Source organism: Micromys minutus, assembly GCF_963924665.1.
Source record: "Micromys minutus genome assembly, chromosome: 8".
Taxonomy (NCBI): Eukaryota; Metazoa; Chordata; class Mammalia; order Rodentia; family Muridae; genus Micromys; species Micromys minutus.
Window position 1 is genome coordinate 50,510,927 of NC_137977.1, and position 25,389 is coordinate 50,536,315.

At 44.1% G+C, this 25,389-nt stretch overlaps 1 protein-coding gene and 1 long non-coding RNA gene across 4 annotated transcripts in view; one reads left to right on the forward strand and one right to left on the reverse strand.

The window, feature by feature from the left end:
- ALPK2 (alpha kinase 2) overlaps positions 1-25,389 on the reverse strand; it is a 119,122-nt gene that overhangs the window by 76,542 nt on the left and 17,191 nt on the right. For 2 of the 3 annotated variants that reach the window (XM_080920371.1, XM_080920373.1), the window contains exons 3-4: positions 24,534-24,651; positions 1,180-2,869 (exon numbers count right to left, since the gene is read on the reverse strand). In XM_080920371.1, coding sequence (XP_080776497.1) covers positions 1,180-2,869; positions 24,534-24,651 — 1,808 coding nt within the window. Of the gene's footprint in view, positions 1-1,179; positions 2,870-3,324; positions 3,411-24,533; positions 24,652-25,389 lie in introns of those variants that run through there. The other variant, XM_080920372.1, reaches the window with a different exon arrangement.
- LOC308423592 lies at positions 2,137-24,813 on the forward strand. The gene is made up of 3 exons (XR_013975112.1): positions 2,137-2,274; positions 2,730-2,888; positions 24,338-24,813. It is a non-coding gene; the product is annotated as an uncharacterized lncRNA (long non-coding RNA).

The following is a 25,389-nucleotide window of genomic DNA, read 5'->3' on the forward strand; positions in this document are numbered from 1 at the left end:
CTCAAACAGAAAAGGGAATCTATAAGGAAACATGTCCAACTGCACAAGCTACTGGAGAGAGGTGCTCAGCTGGAAAAGATAGGGCTTATGACCAGCAAGAGACATGCTGCATTTTTGACATGAAAAGGTTATCCCTGACACTTCAGGACTAAACCCTTGTTTAAATAGTACCATCTTCCTGTTCTGGATTCTCAGGTAATACAGAATATGAGTGACTCTACAAATTTAGGGGGAAGGAATAACAGGTATATAAAGAGAGTGATAATAGTAAGAGTAGAGATGGATGGATGGATAGATGGATGGATGGATATCCAGATAAATAGACAGATGCATGCATACAAACATGCAAACAGACATTCCAAAGACATTTGTTTCCAAAGCCAAATCATGACCACAGTATACAATCAGTTCAAAACTCATCTGGGACCTGTTATAAACTATATAATAAAAAATACAAGTGGCAAATAAAAATAATGCATTGATTAGTCCTGTAATTCTGCCTCTTTCCAGTCAACACTAAAAACCACACCCAAATTATTATTCAGGGATAATACATTTTCCTTTAGGCATTTTCTTGGCCTCTTTTTATACTCTGTGGTCTAAAGAAAGCAAACATCTACCCAAAAGCCTCCCATCGCACAGCAAGAGCGACTTTCCTACTCCCTCCTGCATGGCAAGTGGATCCTGTAAGTTTTTTCAGTCCCACCAGACTAAAACCAACTAAGTCAGTTGTTTTCTGCCTGCTTGAAAGAAATGGCCAGAAACAGTGGGTTCCCCATCCTTTAAAAGCCTACACCTTTGCTTTTACTTCAGAAGGGTTGGGAGTCGTGAGCACAGCCTACCTAGTAAAACACATGCAGCAGGCAGAATATCAGGTTTCCTTTTCCAGCTGTCCAGAACCCCCATTAGAGCTTCTCCCCCCTACCACTCTCATGCTATAATTAGGACGGGTTAGGGTTTATCTGGGCCTTTTGTCAAAGCCAGATTTCCTTCCTTGCTGCAGAAACAGCAGCTGTCTTTCAAAAGTACCCCGACAGCACTGAGGTATATATTTTGATTTACATTATAGTATAAGAATTACAAGTGTGAAGTGAAAAAAACACACACACACAAACACACACACACACACACACACACACACCACCTTTTCTATTGTAGTTTTTCAAAAGTGGGTCTTACCTGAAGACGGTCAGTCTGGTCTGGAATCTGGCTTCCTTCAAATAATTTATTAAGCAGTGCTCTTCCTCCCTCGAAGCTGCGATCCCCTTCCTTTGAAAGTGGGTCCGCTGCCGGTCTAGGGGCTTGGGAGTCTTGCTCTGCAGGAAGTGGAATACACACTTCTTCATGGAAGTGAGAATTCCAGCCCGGAGCTCCTTCCTCCGTGTGTGTAAGCTCTTGTCCATAGTTCCCGGCAAAAGGTTGACTGGTCGGTTCCTTGGGGACAGGATCAAGAGTGCCTTTGGGGGCACTGTCTTTCAGCAGCTGCTTCTTGGCATTTGCCTTCATTCCGGGCCACCTCGCCCTGGTGGGTCTCAGGGCTGCCTTCCTGCTGCCTGGGTACCTTTCGTCTGTGTGTTCCCCAGCCAGGCGTTCCAAACCTTGCTTCGCCTCTGGCTTATCTGAGCCCCCAGACAAGGGCTCCACCGATGCCTCTGTCTCTGCCTTATCCATGCTCTGTAGATTGTCACGGGAGAATTCCTCTCCTGCTTCAGAGCTGTCTCTAGTTTCTCCCCGAATTCCTGAACAATCATTTTCAGCTTCCGAAGCAGTGGGGAGTGGAGCCCTCCCCGGTTCTGTCACCGTAGCCGTCCCATCCTGGTGAGGTCCCAGGGTGAGAGTCATTTCTGAATGCAGGGGTAACGGACTATGCCTGGAGGTGCCGCTGCTCCTGACCCCCACTTCCTGGGGTTGTGAGCAATCGCTACAGAAGCCAGTGGCGACATTCATAGACCACATGCCACCGGACACCTGAGGCCCACAACCCATTTCACTGAAGAAATGATCACACCCACTCAGACCACACTCATTGAATTCCATCTCTTCGTCATCGCTTTCTAATAAAAAAACTCGGTCAGTTCCCTGCAGGCTCCTTTGCCAAACCGCATTAGAGTAATCCGTCATAACATCGGAACATTCCAAATACTCCAAGTCATCATCCGAAAACTCCTCCGTGCAGGTTAGGGTTATCTCTGGGCAAAGTTCGTAGTCACTGTCAGAGTCTTCGCTGGAAACCTGGGGTCCCGGCTGCATGTTGATGGAGTCGCTGTCACCTGGGTAAGGACACGGAGTTGCCTCCGGCAGTGGAAGACTAAAACTGATGTATTTCTGTGCTTTGGGGGTTTGGTGACTAGGGGTGACATTCTCATTAGATTCTTCGTATCCTGGGTCATCACCAACCAACCCTGGCACAGTGGCTTGTGCTATCCTGAGCTGGGATACATCTTGTTTTTCAATAGTGTTATTTGAATTAAAGAAACTTTCTTCTGTGTTATCTGAATTGAAAGGCTCCGTCCTTTGGTTTGTCTCTCTAACATACTGGGGGTTCTCAGAACTGGAAACACCAGAGTCATGACTGGCCACTATCTGGGGTGAACACAAGCGGTTGAATTTGTCTGGGGAGGAATCAGTTGGCATGTGAGCCATACTTTCTTCTTTCTTACAAAGATTGCAGTTCTCGTCTGTGTGACTCATGCTGTTTTCTTCATGTATCTCTGTTTCACACTCGCCAGCCTCGACCCTGCCACCTCCTGGATCAGGAGAGACCTGTGGGTCCTGCAGACACTGGACCTCAAGGGATGCCGAACAGCAGATCATCCCCATGCAACTTCTCGCTGAGACCTGATAAACAGCGGCATCGCTCTGGTTACAGCTAGGAAGAAGAGAGACAGGTAAGTAAGGGCTTGTACGCCGACGTTTGTCACATCTTGCTGTTGGAGAAAATGTCCAGCTCAAAGAATAGTAAGAAGTATATCCTACTGTTTTATCTAGCTGCTAAGTTAGCTTTCATGCCTGTGAATTGCAAAGAGCATTGTGCGCCAGTAATCAAAGCATTCTGCCGCTGCATTCTAAAACAGTACTGGAAACCGTGGCTCTTCTTAAAGTCACAAGAAGGCACATAGCTTTATAATAATAATAATAATAATAACGTCTTATTCTTTTTTTAGACTAATATAATTATGTCATTTCCCCTTCCATTCCTTCCTCCGAGAAGTGGAGTTTCTTGGCAAGAAAAATACATACGTGTAGCAACATCACAATGGGGTTGTATGTAGGAAGGTCAGTGTTATATCCCCCTTAATATAGCTAAAAAAAAATCTAACTCACAGCCATGAGCTCCATTGGCTGGGAACCTGTGTCCACATGTCACCTTGACTAGCAGATCAAGGTGTCCTGCTCTGGCCCAAAGGAAAGATCTCTGGATCGAACTGAGCCCGTACTCCCTGCGCCAAGGACAGCGCTCCTGTGGCTCTTTTCTGTATTATTGACTGCAGCCACATGGAGCCCGCATCTGACATGCCTCACTGACTCATTCTCTGCATGGATCCTTCCAAAGGCCATGCAGTCCCAATAATAGCTTGGTACAGTTGTATAAGGTTAATTCTTACTGGTTCCATTTGGCTACATTTCAGTGTGGTTGGTTTTCTACTGTGTATCATTCGGCTTAGAAATATATACTTAGAAAGTGAGAGCTGGGGGTCTGGCCTGGACTTGGAAGAAATGCTTGGACTTTTTACCAGCTGTTTCCTATGTACTCTATGTCTGGTTAGCTAATTCCAGAGGACTAGATGGTTAGATATAGTTCAGATACTGTAGTTTGAGTTCTTCTTCACCCTGAGGGAAGCCCTTGGCCTTCTCCCCAACCTGTGTTTGTTCATGAGCCTTCAATCATGAGAGCTCCGAGGGAAGTGTCACCTAGTCAGAAAGAACGTCAAGGATGCCTTGTTTAGGTGGTAACCAGCTTCTAGATGGCTTGATCTTGGCCATGACCTACACTCTGCCTTGGATAACAGCTTGGGGAGGTGAGCTTAAGGCAGTAGGCCTATTTCACACACTTACTCAGGTCTGGATGAAGCAGAAACTCTTTGCCAGACTATTCTTCAAGAATGTCAAATGTCAAGGCCAAGTCACCTTTAGTTCCCCAGAGGTGGAGAGGAGCATCCCAACAACTTGCCCTGCACGGTGGTTCACACTTGTGAGTCTAGCAGTGGGAAGGTTAAGACAGCTGGTGGCAGAAAGTTCAGGGGCTCTCACTGGGCTATGCCCCATTTCAAACAAAACAAAGCAAAGAGGAAGGGGGGAAGGATCCTGAGAACTCTTTAAAATTCTTAAATCGGGGCCTAAGAGACAGTTCAATGGCTAATAATACAGTCAGTTCCAGAGGACCCAAGTTAAATTCCCAGCACACACATCTGAAATTCTAGTCCCAAGGGATCTGAGCCCCCCCCCCCTTTTTATAATCTCTGCAGACACCAGGCTTATACAAGGTACACTGTCAACAAATGGAAACAAAACATCCATACATATAAGACAAATAAGTAAAATCACTTTTTAAACACATTGAATTTCATAAATCACCATTTCTAGATGGAGGAATTAAAATATCCTTTCAAAGACGGGCATCATTCTGGCGTGAGCTGCCAAGGAGTGGCTCTTCTTCCTTACCTCATCAATTAGGCTGACGCCTCTCCAGCTGAAACCAAACTATCACCTGATAAAAAGTGCCCTTCAAAGCAGTTTGACATTACACCCATTGTTTCTGTGGCATCAATTCCTGGAGACCTGTCCTTGGTTACCAGTTTACAGGAAGCATCAGAGAACATTGTGGATTTCAGGAAAATCTCGGGTCATTCAGATGCGCTGATCTGCTGAGAAACTCTGAAGGTACCACAATGGGTGTGGAGAGAAGTGAAAAGAAATCAAGGCCAGGAGGCACACAGAGCCACGTGAGAGCAAAGATGAATCTTGAGACCCAAGGAGAACCAGGTGTGACATCACACATGTGTAATCCTAGCATTGGGAAGGCTAAAGTGAGAAGATTGCAGATCAGCGGTTGAGAACTGCTCTTCCAGAGGTCCTGAGTTCAATTCCCAGTAACCACATGGTGGCTCACAACCATCTGTAATGGGATCTGATGCCCTCTTCTGGTGTGTCTGAAGACAGCAACAGTGTACCCACATAAATAAATAAGTAAATAAATAAATAAATAAATAAATCTTTAAAAAAAAAGAAAGGAAGGAAGGAAGGAAGGAAGGGAGAAAGAAAGAAAGAAAGAAAGAAAGAAGGAAGGAAGGAAGGAAGGAAGGAAGGAAGGAAGGAAAGCCATTCTGAGCTTCCTAACAAAGTTTTGTCTAAAAATATATTAGGTATGTATTAAAGAAAGAAAATAAATATAAAGTTTTTAAATGGAGAGAGTAACTATTCAAAATAAGTTAGTGGTTAAATTAAATCTATCAAGTTGTCATGATTTAGCTGAAAATCATTTTACTGCACACATTTTAATTGGCATAAAATTTCCACTCCTCCCTCCGTATATCGAGTGAAGAGGGAAAGGAATTGGATTAATGGAACCAACTTCCCCCTGGCCAATGAATGCTTTATGTTTTGCTTTGTGGTTGATGTTGATGTATCCTTGATCTTTAAGCACCCCACAGAAAAGGAGAACATTGGACAAAACAAATGCTTCTATGTTAAAACAGTAGTGATACCCCACATGCAAACGAGTTAAGTAATCCTCCAAAATGATGAAGGAAAGAAATCATACAGCCAGGAATAAGCCAGTGGAACCTTCAGACACTGAAGCCTAGGTCTATGAATGTTTAAGAAAAAGTGAGGAGAAACATTGTATCAGTGAATCATTTCAAGGCAAATCCTTTACTCTGATCCCTGTTTGAGCAATCTCATAGGAACTCTGTGTTGATACCTGGCATTGTGTTAAGAACTGAAGAGAGCCGGGAAGGCGTGAGAGATTATGTCCATCCCTGGCCACCTCAGAGATGCATTCCATGCAACTGCTGTACCATGCATTTTGGAACGGAAAAGGGAACTCAAAGAAAGGGTGTCAGTGGTAGCCAGCTTAAAAACCCCAGAATTGTGCCATAGTAGAAATGGTGAGACCATTTTAATATCAAAACTCCTGTATACATTTTAAACCGACTGAGGACACCAAAGTACCTTTGTGAATGTGACTTAGGTCTGTAAACATTACACCGAAACAAAAGGCAAAATTCAAGTGTTTATTTATTTAATCCAAAATCAGTCCATCCTACCTTAAGTGTCTAGAATGTTTTTTTTTTTTTTTTTTTTTTAGAACTAAGCATATTTTCCAAAACAAATGACTTACATTTTCCCAGGTATCTTTAACATGAGACTCAACAGGAGACAGCTGGAGATGTGGGTCTGGGTCTACAGGCAGTGTGGTGCAATACACTGGTGTAGTGGGTGAAGAGAACCCACCCTCACACGGGCACACATGAGAAGAACGCCAGAAGAGAGAGAGCTTAGGAGGCTAAGGATATCTGAGGAAGCCAGGATGGTCTAGCTCAGGCAGGTGCTGACTTTTGAGTGGAAAGGGTTGGGTTTATCGTCAGTCACAGACACCTTCAGCTCCCCTTGAGGAAGAAGGTTTACATCCCCCATTTTCCCCCCTGAGGAAATATCTGCCAAACATCATTGGTCTACTTCTTTAAGTATGCATGCGTGCGTTTACAGGCATGTGGCGGTCAAGGGATAGCCTGTCTTCAACACTGTTTGAAATCGGGTCTCTTGTTGATCATTGTGGCACAGGCTAGCTGGCCTGCAGGCTTCCAGAGATGCCTGGACCTACCACTTGTTTTTCTGTAGGTCTGCTGGAGTCAGACGTAGGTTACTCTGTTCAGCTTCATGTTGATGCTGAGGAACTGGAGTCGGGTTTGCACACAGGCTTACACACTTGCGTAAGTGTCTTTTCCACGGAGCTACACACACTCCAGACCCTGACCTTTTTTTTTCTTTTTTTTCTTTTTTAAGTAAAATGTCAAATTCTGTAAAAACAAGTGACTAGTTTAGCTTGCAAGTTAGATAATAATACATATGCTTTTAGTCGTTACCCGAGGACTCTGGCAGTGGTTTTTTGAGTGTGACTTCTGTCGATTAACATAGTTATTAAAAGGGCTCTCACTTATTAAGTTATTAATATCTAATGAAATTGATCATGTTTTACATGTTCACAAAAGTCAGTGTTAAATAGTACTCTGCTGGCTTTAACCACAGCTATATGGCAGCAAAGAATTCTACAGTAGCAAATACAGCTTTGGAATGCTGCCTTGGCTGGTCTCAGAGGCATCGACCAATTTATCAGTGTGCAGATCAGCACACTGAAGAAGACAAATAATGTGTATACTCACATTTAAACATATGTGTTGTTTTATATACATTTTAACTTAATATATACATATGTGTGTATATATGTGTATGTGTATATGTATGTATAGTGTGTGTGTGTGTGTGTGTGTGTGTGTGTGTGTGTGTGTGTGTGTGCATCCTGAAACTCGCTCCATAAACCAGGCTAGCCTCAAACTCACAGAGATACCCCTGCCTCTGCCTCTCTAGTGCTGGGATTAAAGGTGTGTTTTACTATTCTCAGCTTAATACTTAGGTTATTATAATGTTTTTTTTACCTTAACCATTCCAAGGGGGACTGAGTAGGCACAAGAGTTTCAGGGGACACACTGGGGAGTCATGCTGATCTCTAAGGAAAGCAATGCCGGAGTGTCCTCTCAGCATACCTAACTCTTGGGCCCTGGGAGACATCACCTGGTAGACTGGTGGTTTTGCTTGGTCTCGTCGTTTATGAACCTTCTCAGGCAGAGGACTTCATCTCTTTGGTTTTCCTGACTTAAAAAGGTAAAGCAAACTTAAGCCTGGACTCCATACCCAGAGATCCTGATTCAGTGTTAAAACATGGACGGATGTGATGGAGTTGGAGGCAGGAGAAGGCTGTCTGCTTCAGTGGGATGGGCATGGTGAGGAAATCACCCCTGTGAGTTTCCTGTGGTTATTATTGCTGGGATGAAACACCATGACCAGAAGCAAGTTTTGGAGGAAAGGGTTTATTTGGCTCATGCTTCCACGTCACTGAAGGAAGTCAGGACAGAACTCAGGCAGGGCAGGAACCTGGAGGCAGGAGCTGATGCAGAGTCCATGGAGGGGTGCTGCTGACTGAATCGCTTGCTCACTCTGCTTTCTTATACTATCCAAGACCACTAGCCCAGGGATGGCATCATCTGTAATGAGCTGGACCTTCCTCCAGTGATTACTAATTAAGAAAATGCCCCACAGGCTTGCCTTCAGCCCGATCTTATGGAGGCATTTTCTCAAGTGAGGTTCCCTCCTCTCCAAAGACGCTAGCTTTGGACTCAAAATTAGTTATTGAATTGGGCTGTACACACCTGTAATTCTAACCCTTTGAAGGAGAAAGGAAGAAGATCAAAATTCAAGATTATCTCAAATTCATGGTAAGTTTGAAGCCAGTCTGGATCACACAGCCTGAAACACACAGTATCAGGACAAAAATTCCCATGCATGTTGGGCCCTGGAAGACATCACCTGGTAGCAACATCCTTCCATAGCTGATCTCCTTCCTTAGTGTCTGTGCTGAGGCCTTTGCCAGATGCTAAGCCATCCTCCCAACAACAGGAATTATCTGTATATCAAACCGTGCCTCCTGGCTAGAGGTACAACCTAGACTCCCTCTGGATCCAAAGTGTAAGCCACCATCCTGGCCCATGAGCATTCCATGTCACTGTGAGCCCTGCTTTCCAGTGGAAGAGAGCAAAAGCTGGGAAGGAAACATCTGCAGGGCCTTTACCCTGTAGCCAGGCTGTGGGTTGTCTGAGCCTTGCCGAGGCATGCCACCAGCAGAGAAGAGAGAAGACAGCTCAATACATAACCGCATGATGACATCTGTGTCCTTGTTCTGTCGGAGAACCAGGTTAAGGTCATCCTATTTTCTTAGGCTGAGTCTGTATTTTTAATACCTGGCTCCTTGTGGCTGTCAGCAATCTTCTTGGAGTTATTCAAAACAGTAAAGAAAGAAGACAAAATTGGGAGAGTATTCCCTTCTCCTCCTCCCCTCCTCTTCCTCCTCCCCTCTTCCTAACAGGGAATGTCTATATACATACTTCTGTTGCTACAATAAAACACCATGACCAAAGCAACTCACAGGAAAAAAAAAAAAAAAAAAAAAAAAAAAAACGTTTATTTGGGCTTACTGTTCCAAAATGATAAAAAGTCTGTAGTGGCAGAACAGACACGTGTGGTTAGAGCTGGAAGCTGGGAGCTCACATCTTGAACTGAAAACAGGAAGTGAAAGGCAAACCAGGAATGATGTGTGGCTTTTAAACATTAAAGCCTGTCCTGCAGTGACTTACTTCCTCTAACAAAGCCACACCTCCTAAGTCTACCCAAACAGTCACCAGGTGTTCAAACATCTGAGCTTATGGGGGACATTCTCATTCAAACCACCACAGTAGTAGTTTATCTACTAACTGAGGCAGGAGGGAGAGGTTTAATTCCTAGGCAATTTCTATAGGACCTACCTTCCCATCTACTAAGGAAAAATGAAGTATCTATACAAATAGCTAAAATATAGGACAATGACTACTAAGGTCTATTAAAAAGTCATGCCCAACACGTGGATTCTGGATGCCAGGTACGAGAGAGTGAGAGAGAGAGAGAGAGAGAGAGAGAGAGAGAGAGAGAGAGAGAGAGAGGGAGAGAATAAAGGTTTCCTGTGTAACTTAGCAACTGAAGCAGGCCCAAGAAATGCATAGTGTGATTTGGAAGGAGAAGGTGGCATTTGCCTGGGACTGGGAGAGTACAGTGATTGCTCCAGACAGAAGGAAAAACTTAGACACAGGAAACATCAGGTATTCGAAGGAAACATTTGCCTGTGTTCCAGAGACAAGGCTAGGTAGGCATGTAGGGAAACCCCACCACTTATTATTCAATTCAGACAATTAATTTTAATCAGTGTGTGTGTGTGTGTGTGTGTGTGTGTGTGTGTGTGTGAGTGTGTGTGTGTGTGTGTGTGTATGTGCATATGCAGGGATGCATGCACATATGTGAAGGGCAGAGGTCAACCTTAGGTGTCACTTAGATGTCCACATTGTTTACTGGCATTAAAAATGAATGCCACTTTGTCCAACTTTTTTGAACATGAGTTCTGGGGGGTCAAAAACACAGGTGCTTGTTTGAGATAGCTCTCAGGCCACATACAAGTTTGAAAAGTGCTCTTCTTAGCACCCCCCAAACAACAGACAGGGATGGTTAACCATGCTGGAAAAACCTAAAACTGACCCAGATGAATCAAGAGATATGGTCACCTGCCAAGAAATGGCAGGACCAAGTTGGGGCGGGGCTCACCGAGAAGCAGATTATAGATCCTTTTGGGTCAGAATGGAAGACAATTCTGTAAGATATGCTCTACTGCAGTACAGTAGATTAGTACTCCAGTGATTAGAGGTGGGGTGGGAAGCCCGTGCTCTGTAACTAGACCTGTGTCTCTGATGGAGCAGGAACATGTTATTCTCCCATACAACCAACTCTACATTCCCAGTCCATGCCATGGGACTTGATCATGGAAATTAAAAAAAAAAAAAATCAGCGTAAGATTTACTTGTTCCCCTAGGGTAACTGAGCTACCACTTCAGGAATGAAATGAGATGACAGGACATGATTTACAACCTCAAGTGTCATCAAATTCCAAAAGACATGCTGAGGCTTCGGGCGGTTAGCAGGGGAGAGGTCAAGGCGGCCTGGATCTTCAGGGAGTGGGGGTAGCATAGGGAACTCGAACCGGGTGGGAAGGATTAAACTTAGGTTGTGTGGAAAAGAAGGGAAGGTATTCTGGGCAGATGTACCAGAGTAGTAAGCTGGTCAGGTCACGTGTGAGGGTTTGCAAGACAATGCACCAGGGCGGCTGCACAAAGCATAACTCGGGAGGCCCAGAGAAGACATCGGGAACCAGGTAAGGGTAAACTATAGGGTGGACTTGCTTTTTCTCTTCACAGCCTGCGCCTGTGGCTAAGGGACAGCAGCATGTCTGCCTGGGGTCATGGTCTCAGGTAGCCATGTGCTGGGTGACACTGAATAATCTTCAGAATGGCTCTAGATAATAATGGACTCTGTACCCCTGGGAGTGACAATGCTTAAAGGAAAAGCAGCCTCACGGAGTCAGCAGCCGCAAGTATGCACCTATACGAACATGTGTGCACATGTGTGTGGAGCCCGGAGGTCAACCTCAGGTGTCATTCTTTAGGAATAATCCATCCTGTTGTTTTTTTGGTTTTTTTTGTTTAAAAAAAAATGGGCTATTTCTCTCTCTGGGACCTGATGTTCACTAATAAGATGGCCAGTGGTCTGACCTGTCCCCAGCTTCCAGCTTCTGTCCTTGCTAGTCACCCTCATGAGAATGTTCTCCCCTCACATGATAACCACAGCACCCTCCTCCTTTCTCCTCCACCTCTCTGCTCATGGCACACTATCAGAGAGATCTTCCCTGGCCCACCTTCCCTCTCTACCTGCCTTCTTGGTTTTTTTTTTTTTTTAACCTGATACATTGTATACTTTCTGGCTTATTAAGTGTCTGACTCCTCATATTAGCCCTGTCCCAGAAGATCAGGGACTCTGGCGTACATTGGTGTGTCACTAATTTCTAGAATGGTCCCTGGAACATTGTAGATATTCAGTGAATCCTCATATTTGAAGGAAGTCCTGCTGTCATTCTGATGGTGCCGAGTTCCAGCCAGTGAGGGAGGGAGTAGACTTTATTTTGCAGGAAGCCCTGAGACTTGCTTTGGTGAACCATATCGAGGACTCCCTGAGTCCTAGGAAGCAGCTCCAGGTATAGCTTTGATTCTAATTAGCTTTGTTACTTTGTATTGGTCCTGTGATCTCTCTGGGCCTGGGCTGAGTTATAAAGTGTATCAAGGTGAAGGCTGGGGAGATTGCTTAGTGGACAAAAGTGGTTCTTCTCACAAGCCTGAACTACCTGAGTTTGGATCACCAGAACCTACATAAAAGCTAGACACAGTAACAAAATCTCTGAAATCCCAACATACTCCTACAGGAAGATGGAGGACAGAAGAGAGGGGAATCTCTAGAAGGCTTATGGGATGTCCTACCTGCCTTATGCATTGTCTCAAGAAGGAAAGTTGAGGGCCTATGCATATACTTAGATCTCTCTCTCTCCTCTCTCTCTCTCTCTCTCTCTCTCTCTCTCTCTCTCTCTCTCTCTCTCTCTCTCTCACACACACACACACACACACACACACACACATACACACACACACACACAGAGGCAGAGAGCTGGGTGGGGGGGTTAAAGAATAACAAAAAGTGGGCCTGACCAGTTGGATTTGACCAACAAAAACACATTGGGGAGTGGAAGGGGCTGAGCATCAGTGTGGTTTGGTTCCCCAGTACTGTAGATAACCAGGAGTTGGACAGTTCTCAAGCTTACCCATTCTCATAGATCCCCTGAGATCTTATTAAGGTTCAGGCATCGATTGGCTAGATCTAGACTTGGTGAGGGGTTTCTGCCATGGTAACTAGTCCCTAGGGATGCTTGATGCTCATAGTCTGAAGTCAATCAGCAAAGTCGAGTCACTCCCAGCTCTGTTGACACTATGAGCTCAAAAAGAGGTGAAAGGCCCCTTGTTAAATTTTCAGGAAACTGCCAGCTGTCACTCGGCTTGTTGCTAAGTTGGGCTGACTTCCCAGCCAGCACCTGCAAGCTGCCACCATGTATACAGAACCCCGTGGCTGCTCAGAATCAGTGTTGCTTCTAAAAGCAAACGAGTAAATATCAAAACTAATTACTGGATTCAGGAAAGAAGAAGGAGCAAAACCAGAACCTAGAACTCTCTCATCTCATAAACTGGCTTAATTCACGTACGGAGCCCTAAATTCCGTCCCCAGCACCATTCATGATAATGATGACCTTCATGATGACAAATAAGGTAAGATTGTAGAAAACAGGCTCAGACCTGCTCTGGACAGGGAGGAAGTCAATCCCAACGTAATTGCTTGTCCTTGCCTGCTTCTCTGTCGGGGCCTCGGTGCCTGCTGTGACCAGTTACGTCCTAACCAAGCATCTCAGGTGTCAACCTGGATGTCATCCCTGGTACCCACTAGGCAAATGAGGACAAAGCAGCCACTGTCAGGCAGAGACACAAACAGTGGGAAGAGTATGACAACTGGCCCGAGGCTAGATGGGGACAACCAGCAACCCTAATTGAAGGACATTCACCTGTTGGGGCAGCCAGAGTATGCAGGAGGGCAAGAACAAACAAGACAGCCACAGAATGGCCAGGAGCTTCTTACCCTGCTGCTCAAATGATGGCAAGAGTGGCCAACACAGTGGTGCTCTGTGGCTGTAGCAGGGGGCCTTTTAAAATGGCCCAGTCTTCATAATGCCTTTAAACGGCATCGCTCCAAATACTGATAGGCAAACACCAGGAGGCCACCATCATTTAAGAATCATCTTCCCAGACTTGGGTGGCTCTTACCCTCCCTTTGGGCAGGCCTCTAAAGATCACAGTAAGACACTGGCTGCAACTGCAACCAGTCCACAAAACGTTATTAATCGCCAGCCAAAAGACAATGCATCAGCTGGTGCTGGAACAGCTGGGGTGATTCTCATTTCCCATGGCACTTCCATTCCATGGGAATCCCACACCAATAGACAGAGTCTCAGATAAGTATAGTCGCAGATAAATATGTGTCATTACTGGGAATAACCCCAATGTCCGTGGGCAGGTGTAGAGAAGGATTCACAGTGGTACCCCTAAACAATGAAGTGTGGCAACACAACAAAAGGGATGAACACGCCAAACAGGGATGATGCTTGAGATAATAATGGGGGAAGCAGAGGATCCAAATAAGAGAGAATACAGCCTTCAATTCATTTACAGAAGCTCTACAAAGTATAAATGCACCTATAGAGACAGGAAGCACATGGGTTACTTTTCAAGGGTGGTTGGAAAGAAAGGGGCAGGAAGGTAGGGTTGTAAAGAGGAAGAAGAAATCTCTTGTGGCTCATAGTCGTGGTCCCACTGGATTCATGTGCTAGTGGTTATCAAACTGAATGCTTTATATAGACCTGTTTTGTTAGATGTCAGTATATGCATGTGTATAGGTGCAGTGTGTACATAGATAGTATACCACAAGTGTATTTAGGCAGCACACACATATAAAAGTGTCATGTGTACTACATGAAGAGAAAAGTAAGCCATAAAAGTTAGGCCATGCTGGAGACAGGCAGTGCTGTTTGAAATGGTCGGCCAGAGGTAAGATATGTTATTGAGTAAATTTTTAATGAAGCTGATGCTATATTGAGAGAGAATATTAAAGGGAGGAGGAAGAGCATGGTCAAGGGTCAAGGCCATAAAGTTGGCATGTTCTATGAGACCTCATTTACATCCCTAGGCTCCATAATAGCCCAGAACTCAGTTAAAGCTCCCAGGCCTTGGACTATCTTGCTGCTCCAACACCCACACTCCTTCCATACATGAGTCCTAACCAAGCAGACCCTACATTCCAGGCCTGAGCTGGTTTTCTAGATTCCACAAAAGGAGGACTCACTCTTTACCAGCAATACAGGCCACCCAAAGATTCCTGTCAAGCATTCAGAGGCATATTTTGCCCCATCTTTTTTGAAATGCTTCTGCCAAGAAGCCAGGTTCCACATTCTCATGACCAAGAGTGAGTGAGTGAGTATGTGTGTGTGTGTGTGTGTGTGTGTGTGTGTGTGTGTTACAGTACTCAGGAGACCTCAGAGTAAAGAGGTACCATTTTCTCAACATTTGCTAAGTGGCAGATATGGATATGGAAAATGAGGCAGATAAAGTTTATAAATACCCTTCCCTAGTAAAAAGTGAGGCAAATATTTAAACTCGGGCGTCTGATACAGAGTGACCTCATAGATTTCCAATAGGATATCAGAGAATGCTTCAAATCTCTAATTCTGAACCAAGGGGTCCCTGTCCATACTTTCTAGCCTATTTCATTCTGTCCCTGAATGTCACCAAGACAACTCTTGTATTTGGCAGAATGATGCCTACTGAATTGTGTCTGCCATGTCAAATTCATAGTCTGAAGCTTTAAACTTCAGTATTGTAGTATTTTCAGATGGAAGTGAATGGTTTAGATAAGTTCATGTGCTGAGGCCCTTGTGACAAAGAAGGCACAGAAGAATTATGCTTTCTGCCTCTCCTAGTGAGAGGGTGGATTTCTGCAATCCAGGCAGAAGACACTAGACCACTGCCACACTGAGACCTTGACTACAGCATACACTAATCTTGGATTTTCAAGACTCCAGAATGATAAGAAATGCATTTGTGTATTTAAGCCACTCCATTTATGAAATTTTGTTGGGCAGCTCAAGCTGATTAAGACAGGCAGAATTGGTCAGACCTTCCCATATTTAAACCCCTCTCACAGGCTATCCCATCTCCAGGTTTATGTGTGGCATGTTCTAGAGTGAGTTCTTAAAAGTTCCCAGAGCTCTGGCCTTCCTGTTCATCAGGAGTCCAGCTGAGCCTAGCCTGGTGTCCCAGGGTAGTAGGTTTACAATTGACCCAATATCATAGGACTCAGTGATAACAGGGCCAGCACAAGGGAGAAGGCCAGGCAGGAAGTGAAGGTGATAAAGCCCAGAGGCAAACTAAATAGTGGCACAGGTGCATGCAGAAATAATTGACAATCTACCACAAAGCAAGGATTTATCATAAGCCAGAAGATGCCAGGAGAAACCTCTAGACTCTGATGTACAACAGAGAAAGACTGCACGCTTTGGCAAGATGCTCTTAGCTATATGCATGACAAGGAGAAACTATGGCTGAATCGGGTCACCACAAAGACACATGTTGAAAAGTGGACGCCAGCCTCCATCCTGCCTCAGACCCCACAGTCCTGTATACCTTTATAACTTGTCCTCAGTCCTGTCCCAGTCTCTGAACCAGAATCTTTGGTCCAATTTGGTTTCAGCTCTGCCACAACCATGCCATCTAGTTGGAGGGTGTTGGGGAGTGTTGGCCAAACACCCTGAAGTGCTAGATCGCTGTGGTTTCTACATCAGTGAGACTCCATCTTTTCCTTTTTCAGTGGCTCCAGACTGTGTTCTGATTACCATGGAGGACCAGGAATGTCCCTCACACTCCTGGTCCACTCTCAGTCCTCCGGAGATGTTGGTGGAGGAACCCTGTAAGAGTCAGCACATTTCCAGTGTCAACTGATAAGTGAGCCTTTCCCTGGCTGTTCCAAAGTCCAAGGTCAAGAACCCAAAAGGGGTTCTTGAGTCAATCTGTCACCTACTCCCCAAGACTCACATGATCTGTTCCGAAGGGTTAGCACCATCATGAGGAGAGCCCCCAAATGCCTGTCTCTGAGAAAAGGCAAGTAAATGGTTTAGGGCTGGCTTATGACTGTTCTCTGAGATACCTACTGAAGTCACAACCGGGAAGTGATGATGGACAGGGAATTCTCGGAAGGTTCTCGTCAGACCCTCAGAACTTATTCAAGTAGGCTTCTCGGCATGGTGAGAGTAAGCAGATAGTGGATATGAGGTACACCTTCTGAATTCATTCGGGAAGAATGTCAGGGAAGCCCCATGCTGGGAAGAGAGGCCCTCTAGGTGCCGGAAAGTTCTCCCAGTCGTCTTTAAGACTTGTTACACCTACTTAAGCACACAGAATGCCGAGTTCACAAAATGCTTTCCAGCCTTGGATGAGAACCATCAGCACTTAGCCAAGACATAATGAGGTTCAGTCATCTTTATTTCTACCCAGTGAGGTCTTGATCAAGCACGTTACTGGTATTTCATCTCCAACAAGGAAGAACCAAGAAGAAAAGTGCTGCTCCTCCAAGCTAGCTTTCTTTCTTATCCCTAAAATGCCAGTTTTAATCTGTCTCAAACATGTTCTCTTGCTGTGGCAGTACATGCCTTTAAGCCCAGCACTCTGAAGGCAGAGACAGAGGCTAGATGATCTCTGTGTGTTCAGGGCCAGTCTGGTCTACATAGAGAGTTCTAGAACAGCAAGGGCTACACAATGAGATCCTCTCTCCAAAAACAAACAAACAAAACAAAACAAAAATGTTTTTGAGACAGTTTGAGATAGTAATGTGACAAAGTGGCCTCAGATTCTTCTCCTAATGTAGGAAATAAAACCCTATCTTCTGTAAAGGATTGACTTAAAACAACAATTCTAATGTTAGCTGGGTGCATGTTTTGAGATATTTCCTTTAGAATAGGGATGTCTTTAACTGAGTCTTGGATTTCTTCCAATTTCATTCATAGTTAGACGCTCAGGGCTTTGGGATACCTAAGATGGTTGAGGTGTTCTTGGGTGATTGTGTATAGGAGGGGACTTGATGTGTCTTTCAGGGACTGGTCAAAGCCATGGGGGCAGACAAGAAGATCTGATGCTAAACTCTTAGAACAGAGTAGCCTAAGGAATGTGGCCCGTGACCTAAGGCTCATGAGGTTTATATGCTGGGGCTGTAGAGATGCTCAGTTGGTAAAGGGGTCACTGTGCAAACATGGGGACCTGAGTTCATATTCTCAGCACCCACATAAAAGTGGGTACCTATAACCACAGTGCTAGGGAGGTAGAGATAGCAGACTTCCATGTACCTTGCTGCAAGTCATTCTAAACCAATCAATGAGCTTCAAGTTTAATGATAACACTGTCTAAAACACTTGAAGTGAAGAAGTGATTGGGGAATGATGCTAGATTTAACCCTGGGTCTCCACATGCATGTGTATTTGCTCACACATGCAGACATGTAAAAACAGCTATACATAACCATATCTAAACACACACACACACACACACACAGAGAGAGAGAGAGAGAGAGAGAGAGAGAGAGAGAGAGAGAGAGAAATAATTGATAAAACCGATAAATTACCAAAGTCTCAGATTTATCTTTAAAACAAACTTTCAAATATAGTTTTAATATAAAACACATAATAATATAACCCAATATCTGTAGTATATTAAATAATATAGTTTTTCTTTTAGTAGTCAGTTATTTTTATGTCTGTTTCCTATAATAGAATGTGACATCATGAAAACTCAGCACTCCTTTACCTGATATGTGACTAAAACATACTAAGCTCTCTTCTTGAATAAATGAACAGACTAAAAATGATTAAAAAGTGTTCCACAGAAAAGGCTAGTCACAGGGAGTTGGGGGTTTGATTGGTTGGTTTTGTTTTATGTGGGACGGGAGCATGTACAGATAAAAACTTATAAAGAACTACTAAGCAGTCCATGCACAGAGAACAAAATAGAATATAAAATTTAACTATAACAGGGCTGGAAAGATAACTGAGTTGAGAGTATGTACTGCTTTTCCAGAGGCCCACATCAGGTAGCTCACAGCTGACTGTAACTCCCAGTCTCGGACACCCAATACCACCTTCTGTCTTCCATATTTGTACCTCACATAACACACGTGCATGCATATTATTAGTTTTCAAAAATATTCAACCATTCATGTTCCAATCTGAGTATGTACACCTTGCTGACATACGACTTTATGACTTCATTCTTCAGAAGAGTACTCTGTATTCTTGTCTTCAATTTGAGATGTCCCCATGTCTGTGGTCACAATAATGTGGTGGTTTGGGTGTTCGAGTGAGTATCAGAGAGAGGCCCTGTAGCTTTGGTCCTTGTCCCAAAAGTCAGTTCCTGCCTCCTACAAGGACAGGAGTCAGTGTGTAGGAGACACCTAAAAAACACAGGCCAACCAGTCCTCACTCTGGCTCAAACTTCATGAATAAGCATGAAGAAATGCCCTTGAAGCGAGTTATAGGATTGCAGGTGCTTCCTCTCTCCCCTGTGCCCCTTGGACATGAGGTGGATGGTTTTGCTCCATGTGTTCCAGGTGCTCCACCATGATACGTTGCCTCTCTACCAATCATGGGCCAGACCCTCCAAAACTGTGAGCCAAAATGTTTTTGCCTTATGAATTGGTTGTCTCTGGTATATTTATAGTGACGAAAGGTGACACAAAGTCTAGTTTGGGGCATGGTTGGAAAATATCCCTTGGCTTTGACCTGAAGATGAGTCCCAGGTGACCTTGACAAACTCTGGGTATGCTCAGGGAGCCAATTCTATGTTATAAGATGCTGCTGCCCTGTGTCCAGATAGACTAAGGACAACATTCTTCTTGGTTGACTGTTCAGATACACCACGTATCCTAGGTCTGTTTCCTAAGGCTGTTGTAACAAATCTCCACAAACCAGGTGATATAAACAATATAAATTTATTCCTTCAAGCATCTGGAGGATTGAAATATACATCTGGTGTACATCTGGAAGTTCAAGGTCAAAGTTCCATCAAAGTCAAACCTCCCTTGATCCTCCAGGAAGAATCAGCCATTGTGCTTGCCTTGCTGGCAGTCTTGGGCAATCCTTAGCTTATAGCTGCTTCACCCTCTTTCTCAGCATCCATCTCCTCTGGCTGTTTTCCTAGTCTTGTCTCTGGCTTTCCCTTTCTCCATGGATACCAGTCATCGGTTTAGGGCTCACTCTAATCCTGTGTAAGCTCAATTATGACTCAAAGACATTATTTCCAAATGAGGTTCTAGTCCAAGGTTCAAAGTATGTATAGACATGGGGAGAATAATATTCACCTGCACATTCCGTGTGCACACTGGCTGTGTAAGCTTTTTAGGTTTGCCTCAACCCAGCTGTTGCTGGAGCAAAGTTAATGAGCATGTGAGAGGGGCTACTTCCATTTTCATCTTATTTATAAACTTCTTCTTCTTCTTCTTCTTCTTCTTCTTCTTCTTCTTCTTTTTCTTCTTCTTCTTCTCCTTCTTCTTCTTCTTCTTCTTCTTCTTCTTCTTCTTCTTCTTCTTCTTCTTCTTCTTCTTCTTCTTCTTCTTCTCCTCCTCCTCCTCCTCCTCCTCCTCCTCCTCCTCCTCCTCCTCCTCCTCCTCCTCCCTCCCTCCCTCCCTCCCTCCCTCCCTCCCTCCCTCTCTCTCTCTCTCTCTCTCTCTCTCTCTCTCTCTCTCTCTCTCTCTCAAAACACAGCAGGATGTGACCAGGACCTTCATGATGCCTCCTGTGAGCCCTGACCTCATAGTGAGTTCCAGCCCTGGCAGGGCCACAAAGTAAGGCCCTGTCTAAAAAACTAAAAATAAAAAAAAAAAAACTAAAACGCTTCATATGGCAAAAAGGGGGAGGAGGATCTGTGATGGCTAGTTTTATGTTAAACTTAACACAAGCTAGGGTCATCAGAGAGGTAGAAGCTTCAACTGAGAGAATACCCCTGTATGCAAGGCTGTACATTTTCTTAGTTAGTGATTGATGTGAGAGGGTCCAGCCCATTGTGGGTGGGGCCATCTCTGAACTAGTGATCCTGGTTTCTAGAAACAAAGCAGGCTGAATAAGCCATGGGGAACAAGCCAGTAAGCAGCACCCCTCCATGGCCTCTGCATCAGCTCCTACCGCTAGGTTCTTACCCTGTTTGAGTTCCTGTCCTGACTTCCTTCAGTGATGAACAGTGATGTGGAAAACTAAGCCAAATAAACCTTTTCCTCCCCAAGTTGCTCTTGGTCATGGTCACTGCAACGAAAATCCTAACTAGAAAAGAACCTATCTCTCTGGGTGTTGGTCCTGGACATACTTTTATCTTTAAATTATACTCATAAAAGGTCACATTTGTCCACACATTCATTGGTGCTGTTTGCTCTCACTATGAGGTAGGAAACATCCACCTCCCCTGATTCCTGTATCTTTACAGCATGAAAACCCTGCATTTTCAAGCTGTATGCAGGGGTTAATGTTATGACTGATGTTTCTCTCTCAGATGCATTTTTGGCTGTCTCTCTTCCCTGGAAAGCACTCTTGACCTGTAGCTGTACAGAGGCTAATGCATCTCTCCCAGAATGAGACCTTGAGGTGACTTGGGGGTGTGCGCAGAGGAGGAGTCCCACAAGGTATTAAAAGGAGGGAAAAGCCAAATCCCCATAAGCCCAGCAGTGGAGTGGTTGCTACTGGTGTGGTTTCAATCTGAAACATCACCACTCAGAGACCCACATGTTTAAACATATGGTGAGGCTATATGTTAGAGGTCGTGGCATTGGGATAGAGGAAGGGGTTTGGGGGGGTCTCTGGGAGCTGGCTTTTGAAGGTTATATGTCCTTCTCTGGTCCTACACTCTACTTCCTGATCCATCAAGATGTGAGAACCAGTGTGAGCTACAAGTTCCCACTGCCTCAGACCAAGTCACCCCACTGAGCTTTCTCCTCCATAAGAAGCTGTACCCTCTGAAAGTGCTAAGTCCCTCCTCCCGTGTTTCCATCCGATATCCCATCACAGCCATAAAAATGTAACTAAAACCACCACAGAGCAGAACTGCTGATTGGAACTTCTAAACCCTCTGAGTCCTTGAGAGGCAAGTGCCTCTGAAGACCCAGCGATCACTTTTAGTGATCCCAAGTCCAAATTTAGGTAGCCTACAAGGTGATCTGGCAGATTATCGTGCACTAGAAATGGCAAAATACTTTGAGGCTAATATTAACTTGTGATCTTTGAAAGGCATACATATAAATTATCATTTATTTTCCTAAGTGGTGTCTGTGTGAAACAAAGAGTTCCTGGAATCTATGAGACCCACAGTATACTGAACTACCCATCAGTCCTGATGGGTACCATAAACAAGCATCCAGAGGGAGGCCTGTGCGCTAAGATCAAAAGTGGAGAGGGTGCTTAAGGCTGAGAAAAGCTTGAGTTCCTAGAACTGCCTATGAGCCTAAGGTGGATTCCAATGAATTAAACAGAGATGAGGAAGGACAGATGCTCCGATGTGTATAGTAAAGTCTTTGTGCCTCGCTTAAGGGGAAATGTAGTAAAACCTTTGTGTCTGGCTTGGAGTACAAATGATTCAGCAAAGCCTATGTTTGAGTCAATAGCAGAGGCTGAGAAATTGTTTAGAGACTGTTTGAACCTTGAAGAAATGTTGTCTCTCTGGACAAGTCTGCACTTGGTGATACCCAAGAGCTTGTTGTTTTACCAACCTTGGTCCTAAGACACTCCTGGCAAAGCTGGAGTTTTTACTTTTGATTATGGCTAGCCATGGTCAAAAGGGACTAAGATGTATGTGGGTTGTCTGCTCTCATGGGCAGCAATGGCGAGATAACTTTGGTAGCTAGAATCTTCCCCAGCCCCAGATAACCTAAAATAGTGTTTGAACAAAGTAACTGCAGTGAGCTAGCACTGTGAGTCAGTCTATTTCAAGAAGACTGAGCCCCTCCCCCCTTCCCCCTCCCCCTCCCCCCTCCCTTCCTCCTTGCCTCCCTCCTGCTCGCTCGAGCTCTCTCTCTCTCTCTCTCTCTCTCTCTCTCTCTCTCTCTCTCTCTCTCTCTCTCTCTCTCTCTCTCTCTCTACACTGTGTCACCCACAACCAACATCAATCAATAGACAGGCCTTGGCCAGATTGGAATGAGGAAGTCTTGCTCACGGGGCACCAATGGCACACTGGCTGCCTGACATGCATGTGACATGAACGGCTGTTTGTTTGCTGCCCGTCCTCCATGCTGGAGTGAGTGTTTTGCATGCAGACAGTGTTTGCTATTTACCTCCATCTTTAGCATCAGGTATAAAGCCCGCTGCATTGAATTGCCTGATGAATAGCAGCCTGGGTAGTCTGTAAGCCACAAGAATTTAGCACGGTGAGATGACCTTCACCCTTACTTTAAACAAATGGTTCCTGGGTGGTAAGAAAGCTGGTGGGGGCACCTGGGAGATGGCGCTGCTGGCAATGAGGCCTGCTGACCTGAGTTCAGTCTCTAGGGCCCACACCTTAGAAGAGAACTAACTCCTGCAAGCTGTACCCTGGCTTCTGCTTGCGGGCCATGGCATGTGAGCCTACAAAATAAATAGATGAGATTAAAACATACAAAAAGGAAAGTAACCTAGTGGCTACCTCTGTCTGCTGTATGAAAATCCGTACGCAGCAAATATGTAGATCTCTTACTCATACTTTTTATGTTGCAGACAAAGAAAATGAGAGGTTAAGAAATGGACCAAGGTCTCAGAGCAAGACCTTAATTAATAACATGGAATTGAAACTCAAGGCTTGCTCTCTTTTCCCCTCAGATCCAGGCCTGCTGGCTCGCATTCACGCCTACCAGTCATTCCTGTGTTCTGCAGTATTGCCAGCCTCCTGAAGGAAGCTTTAGGGCACCGAGACCGATTCAGAAACATTGGGGAATGTTGATATATGAGTGTAAAATGTCTCTCATAGGCTCATGTGTTCAAAAATGTTGTCCCCATTTGGTGACACTGTTTGGGAAGGTTATAGAACCTTAAAAAAGTGATTCTTACTGGAAAAATGGGTCACTGGCGATGAGCATTGAAGTTTCCTCACCCAGCCCCACTTGCGATCCACTCTCTGCTTCTCGACTACAGATACAATGTTTCTAGTGGACCCTTCTAGTCCCTCACCCACCAGTAAAATGTATCCCCTCAAAACAACAATCCAGAACAAAACCCTTTCTTGTTTAACTTTCTCCTCATGGTGTCTTATCACACCAAAGAGAAAGGAAGCTAATACAGCTTCAAACAACAGTTCCCATCTTGCCTGCCTATCCAGCCTCTGCGTTTCAGGTAATCACATATTATCTCCTGGTGAAACCAAAAGATCTAGAAACTACTGTGCTGAACTGTCACTGGTTTTTATTTAGAGGAATGCAGGATCTCACATAGCTTTGGCTGGCCTTGAATTCCTGATCTTCCTGCCTTTACCTCCAAAAAATAAAGTCTGAAAGTTGGTTTCTATCCTTAATTCCCTTATACAGTTGCAATTGGTTCTGGTTAGTTACTTCTGTTTCCTTCATCCAATATGGAAGGTTGAATAACAGCACTGAAATCTCATCATGTTTTCTTAACTTTATAGAAGGAAGAAGACTAGACCAAAAAAAAAAAAAAAAAAGAAAAAGAAAAAGAAAAAAGAAAAAAAAATCATCCAATGTAGGAAAAGGACTTGGAATTCTAGTTAAAGTTTAAGTCTATCAATGGCAAACTGGAGAAGACTAAATATAACATCTCAATGAATATAGTCACCTTTCATTATCCTAGGGAGATCTCCGTTCCAGGAGAACCAACCCTGAGGATGCTCAAGCCTCTTTCCTATATAATATGACATACTATTTGTATAAATCACCCCATGTTCATTTCAATGCCTAATATGACCTAAATTATATATAAATTACCAGTGTGCTATATTGTCTAGGGAATGAAGATAACCATGCCTAGTCCTAATACAATTTTTAAAAATATTTCCAGCCTCATGGTTGATGAAATCTGCAGGTAATCCATTCGTACAGAGGGAGTACTTTAGTCAGCACCAGATGCTTTGGCTGATGCCGGACAGTATCGTCTAAGACCAGGACTTCTGAAGCAAACATGGGCCTGATCTTGTAATAACACAGCGTGGAAGACAGAATCCTAGTGAATGGTCCACAGGAGCCAAGCCGCTTACCATGAGAGATGCAACAAATGAATATACTGGTTCTCAAAGAACTTATAACTGGAAACAGTGCTTCCCGAATCTATGGCTTTTCCGTTCTTATACCAAGTCACCTCGGGCTTGGGTTGACCTAGTGATAAAAAAAAATTAAGGATATATAAATATTTTTCAAAAAATGTACAGTTGCAAGTGGGAATTAATAAGAAGGTCTATTAATGAGCACAGAATAAAAATGTTGTCTCTAAGAAACTATTTTCTAAATTATTCAAAATAAAATAATCCTCCAAAATTATAGTGGCTTTGCAGATAAAGGCACTTGCCACGGAAGTCTGATGGCCTGAGTTTGGTTCCTGGATTCTGCGTGATTGAAGGAGAAAACTGACTCTCGTGTTGTTGGAAGTACTTTAAAATTTTTAAAATGTTTATCCCTCTGACCTCTAATCTCCACATGTATTCTGTGGTATACATGTACACACACACACATACACACACACATAAATAAATAAAATATATGATCAGTAGTGAAGATAAACTTTTTAAAAAGTATCCAGTAAGCAAAGATGTGAGTGGTATTTGATTTTCAGTGTCAAATGGAGTCAGAGTCACATCCAAATCCTTGACTGTGGGAAATGATTTTGTTTCAGTCCATGGTAAGATGGATTAACATTCCTAGATTTGGTAAATGTATATGTCGTCTTGTAAGTTTTATCCAACAGAGACAATATCTGTCCAGTAGAAAAGATAATACTGTGAGGCTTTGCTGCTCCGTATGTTCTCCTAACACTGTTAGATTGCTTTTAAATATGTAGTGTCTCAGGTTTGGAGTTCCCTAATTCTTTAACTCGTTAATGAGTTGAACAAAGCCTTT